At 36.7% G+C, this 4,539-nt stretch overlaps 1 protein-coding gene across 1 annotated transcript; it reads left to right on the top strand.

Moving 5' to 3' along the window:
- Positions 1 to 600: 600 nt before the first annotated feature.
- On the top strand, positions 601 to 4,217 carry rhoh (ras homolog family member H). The gene is made up of 2 exons (XM_060864464.1): positions 601 to 808; positions 1,961 to 4,217. The coding sequence occupies exon 2, from the start codon at positions 2,291 to 2,293 to the stop codon at positions 2,888 to 2,890; it is 600 nt and encodes a 199-aa protein (XP_060720447.1). The 5' UTR covers positions 601 to 808; positions 1,961 to 2,290; the 3' UTR covers positions 2,891 to 4,217.
- The last annotated feature ends 322 nt before the right edge of the window (positions 4,218 to 4,539 follow it).

The raw sequence follows: 4,539 nt of genomic DNA, 5'->3' as shown, positions 1-4,539 counted from the left end.
GGGGTTTTTTTTCGTAGCGGTGCTTTGTGTTAGCATTATTGTCTGTTTTGAATATGAACCAGAAAATAACCTGTATTTCTGTGTCCAGTTTGTTCAAATGATTGTTTAAAACAAACCATGCAACAACTTTACTATTCAGACCCGAGGGGGAAAAATGGAAGGATTTATACAATCTAATAAAATCTGAAACTTTATATTTTTTAAAGCTAACGCCTTTAGCCATGTAGCTAGTTTCTGGTCCAGTTTGCTGCATTAAGCTAAATTCTTTCCATATGTTAGATTGGACACTATTGAAAATGAGTCTTCATTTTTTCTATCTCTCCCCCTAACCCCCCCACCCCCCACCCCCCGTATGTTTATGTGCTCTCCTGTGTGTGTGTGTGTGTAATGATTTATTTTTTTTTTTTGTAATTTTTTTTAAATGTACAAACTAATCGATATGACTCGAAGCCTATCTGAGCAGACCATGAACAAGCAGAGAAAATAAATTAAAAAAAGCTTTCAGATAAGTTTTGTCATGCATCACACAGCGGATGCGAGGCGGTGTCATACGGGGAAAAAAAAAAGCAGAAGAAGAAGAAGAAAAAAAAACCTTCAGCCCTTATTCACTTCCCCAGAGATCTGAGCGGAGGAGGCCACATCTGTTCTTCGAGCTTTGTTTAGAAACCCGTAAATAATCTCTAGTAAATATTATAAATAATTCCACACACAATAATAAATTGAAATGAATTTTTTTGTATAATTAAAAAAATAACATTTAGAACGATAGAGGCGACTACGATGTGACAACTCAAAAGACTGAAAACTGGTGAGCAACTTCTTTTTCGTTTTTAACCTTGAATTACATTATAATAGAAATTGTAAACTTGTAGTAACGAACGTAGCGTTCATTTTGTATTAAATTAGATTTTACAAAACTAAGAAATTGACTCTGTTTTTTTTTTTTTTTAATCAGTTTTGGTTTTTGTTTCTTGCTGAGGATGAACAGAGGCCTGTTATGAATGTGGCTTAAATGTCTTGATTACGTTTATGTACGGCTAAATGTACGAAAAGAGGTTTTTTTTTCTGCTTTTGTAATAAGAAGAAATGCTTCTACTTTGCTTTTTCAATTTCATTTGAACTGTCTTCACAGAAAAAAAAAGTTTGTTTTTTATTCATTTCTTTTTTTTTTCAAATTTATTTCTGGGGAAAAAAAAAAAAAAAAAAGAACAACTGATTCTAGGAGAACTCGAACTTCTTCTGGATTATCGTCTAGGCCGGAGAATCTTCCAGATTATTTCAGCACAGAAAATAAATCGGTAAAATAAAGCAGGTTTGGACAGGACGATACGATCTTGCGTAGAGGAATACGAACACACCTGTTTGTTTATAATCGTGCTTGTGCTTCGGTTATAACCTCGTACAGATCGTTTGTTACTACGTGTAATAATGCGTCTGACTTAAATATGGAACTTAAATATATTTTGGATCGGTAGTTTTAAATAAATTCAAAAACACTCAGGTCATTTTTAAATGCACCAAATACTGAGATAAGTGGGGGGAAAAAAGAATTAGTTAATAATGTCTACCACTTTAGCCTTATTATATATATATATATATATATATATATATATGTGTATATATATATATATATATATATATATATATATATATATATATATATATATATATATATATATATATATATATATATACACACACATTTGTTACATGTTTCTCTAATTAATAAATCTTTTGTATTAATTAGAGAGAACTTAATTTCACTATGCAATTTTAAATAATTAAAAAATGGGTCTGTTGGATGAATTGGATCTATATGTGGTTTTGCACCGCAGTAGCACATAAGCATCAGAATGTTTTATTTCATCCATTTGTTGGTGTTTGAACTCAACCTTGTTCTGGGGAGGTCATGAAGATAATGACGGAATTATTTATGTCACGTTTTTTTCCTTTAATACAGAAATTAAGAGCAAAAGCAGGTACTTGGGAAGCAGGCCAAGGAAGAACCTACACCCTGCCACACCACAGCGCTTCTCCATCGCTCCATCGCCGTTTCAGAGAAAAGCTTTTCCACAACGATGCTCATCCTATGAGCGGAACTACCGCATCTTCCTGGAGGGCGTAATGGGCTGCTGTGAAGGTTACGTTCACAAAAAAAGAAAAGGAACCGTCTTGATCTTTGTATGAGCTACGATTTGTACCTCCCCCACAATGAAAAGTTTTGCATCCTTTCTTCTGCCTTGAGGACATCGAACCTAGACTTCGAAGAAAAACTTCTCCGAGCTGCAGAATGATGAACGGGACGACCATGGCGACCGGGATGTCTGTGAAGTGTGTCCTCGTTGGGGACTGTGCTGTGGGTAAAACGGCCTTGCTGGTGCGCTTCACCTCTGAGACGTTCCCTGACTGTTACAGGCCCACTGTCTATGAAAACACAGGCGTGGACGTCTTCATGGATGGCGTCCAGATCAGCTTGGGTTTATGGGACACGGCTGGCAATGACACGTTCCGCCAGATCCGCCCCATGTCCTACCAGCAAGCTGACGTAGTCCTGCTGTGCTACTCGGTGGCAAACCCCTCCACGTTGGCTAGCATCCAACAAAAGTGGATAAGAGAGGTGCGAGAAAATCTGCCCCACGTGCCAGTCCTGGTAGTGGGGACTCAGACGGACCTCCGGGAGATGGGACCATATCGTGATCGCTGCACCACAGCAACAGAAGGCAAGAGGGTGGCTCATGAAATCCGAGCTAAAGGCTACCTGGAATGCTCTGCACTCATTAATCGAGGCATTCAGCAAGTTTTCGAGTGTGCTGTGCGTACGGCTGTTAACCAGGTGCGCAAGCGAACACGCCGAAGACTTTTTAATCTGAATCCCTGTCACGTCTCTTGAGGAAAAATCTGCAATCTGAAATCTGCATGGACTTACTTAAAGAGTTACTCTATCCATTTAAGAAAGCATCTTAGATTTTATTGTTCCACAGTCATATTTATTTTATCTGATTCTGTGATAGTTATTAGGGGTTCACCAGAGGACCATTATGTTGCACCACAACTTTGATGCAACATACAGTAATGCAAGCCATCATTAGCAAATGTATTACACTTATTGTTATTAAGGTATTAAGCCTTTTCGATTGTTTTGACTGGTCATATGAATTGAATGAATTTAATCCAAATCTGTGAAGTCCAATGAAGGCCAATGAATCGGGTTATTAATTTGAATATTAAATAACAATTTAAGAGTGAAATTGAAATAGAAATTCTGACATTTTAGGAACAATACACTCCAAAAAAACCACCTATAAATAAATTCTTAACCAAATTTCTCTGGCACTCAAATATACTATTAAGTAACTGTTAATATAGAAATATAATCCATTTTATATGATTTTACAGTAGCAACCCATTCAGTCAGTATGGAGAATAGTATAAAATCTGTTATGTGCTGTATAAAATATAGCTTTTATATCTAAAATATCAATTATAAAGGTTTTACTACCAGACACTAGCAATGTGTAGTTAATCTGCAGAGATTTGAAATTCCTGGACAAAGCGGCTAATTACATCAGGAGGCACGAGGGTTTGCATTTGATGCTAACGTCTTACACTATGTCACGACACAGGCTTTTGTATATTTGCTGGGTTTGTTTTGAAACTGTTCATTTTTATTCACTTTTCACACTTTTATTCTAAATCATGGTGATCAACAGATCCTGTGACTCGTTTCTCATTACCATCTCAATACAGCACAATTTAAAAAAAAACAAAACGTTGTATAATTCAGTCCCATTTATTCTTCACTCTAATGAAATGATTACTAAAGGGAATCGTACGAGGAATAAATCTTTTAAACCGATCAGAAATATTGTGCGATCGTGTGTTCTGATGAACAAAGTGACATAGTATATGTATGCTTTTTCTTTTAGGTATAATTTACGTATCGTATGACAATTTGTCATCATGGGTGGGTCATGAATTGGCCAGAAAAAAATGTCTTATTGGTTTGAAATTTCTATTTTGTATTACTATATAAACTTGAAGCACTTCTAGCATGTGCTAGAGGTCATTTGGCGCAGTCATTGGTCCAAATGACCTCTAGTACATCCTGTAGAAGTGCTAGTACACTTCGGACGGCACGAGATCAAGCGCTAAACAAGTCCGACGCGACTTCTTCTTTTATCTTCGCTGGCGTTCCAATAAACATTTTAAATCTGTCAGTATTGTCTTGTTTTATTGTCCTCTGTAGCGTGTCTGTGCTTATAGAAGAGTGCAAACTGGCGTGAACAATAATATGTCTGTTTTCATAAGTCTGTATTCAGACCACAAAAACGTGTGTCGATTTCTCTGTTGAAATCTCTCATGGGTGACGTGTAGGCACCTGCACATTTATCCTGTTTTTCTTGTGTGTATTGGTGCATATGTGTAAAAGTCTCACCAAATAACACCCAAAAAACAAAATCCTCCCTTTGTAAATCCTCCGTGGCGCATTACTGTTTAGATCAAGTTTGTGACCACGTGATCCAAACGAAACACGTACAG

The sequence above is a fragment of the Tachysurus vachellii genome, chromosome 2 (assembly GCF_030014155.1).
Source record: "Tachysurus vachellii isolate PV-2020 chromosome 2, HZAU_Pvac_v1, whole genome shotgun sequence".
NCBI lineage: Eukaryota > Metazoa > Chordata > Actinopteri > Siluriformes > Bagridae > Tachysurus > Tachysurus vachellii.
This window is presented reverse-complemented; position numbering and strand designations above follow the sequence as displayed.

Bases quoted from the DNA above. Each gene is read 5' to 3' on its own strand.
- rhoh (XM_060864464.1), top strand. From the start codon at position 2,291: ATGATGAACGGGACGACCATGGCGACCGGGATGTCTGTGAAGTGTGTC.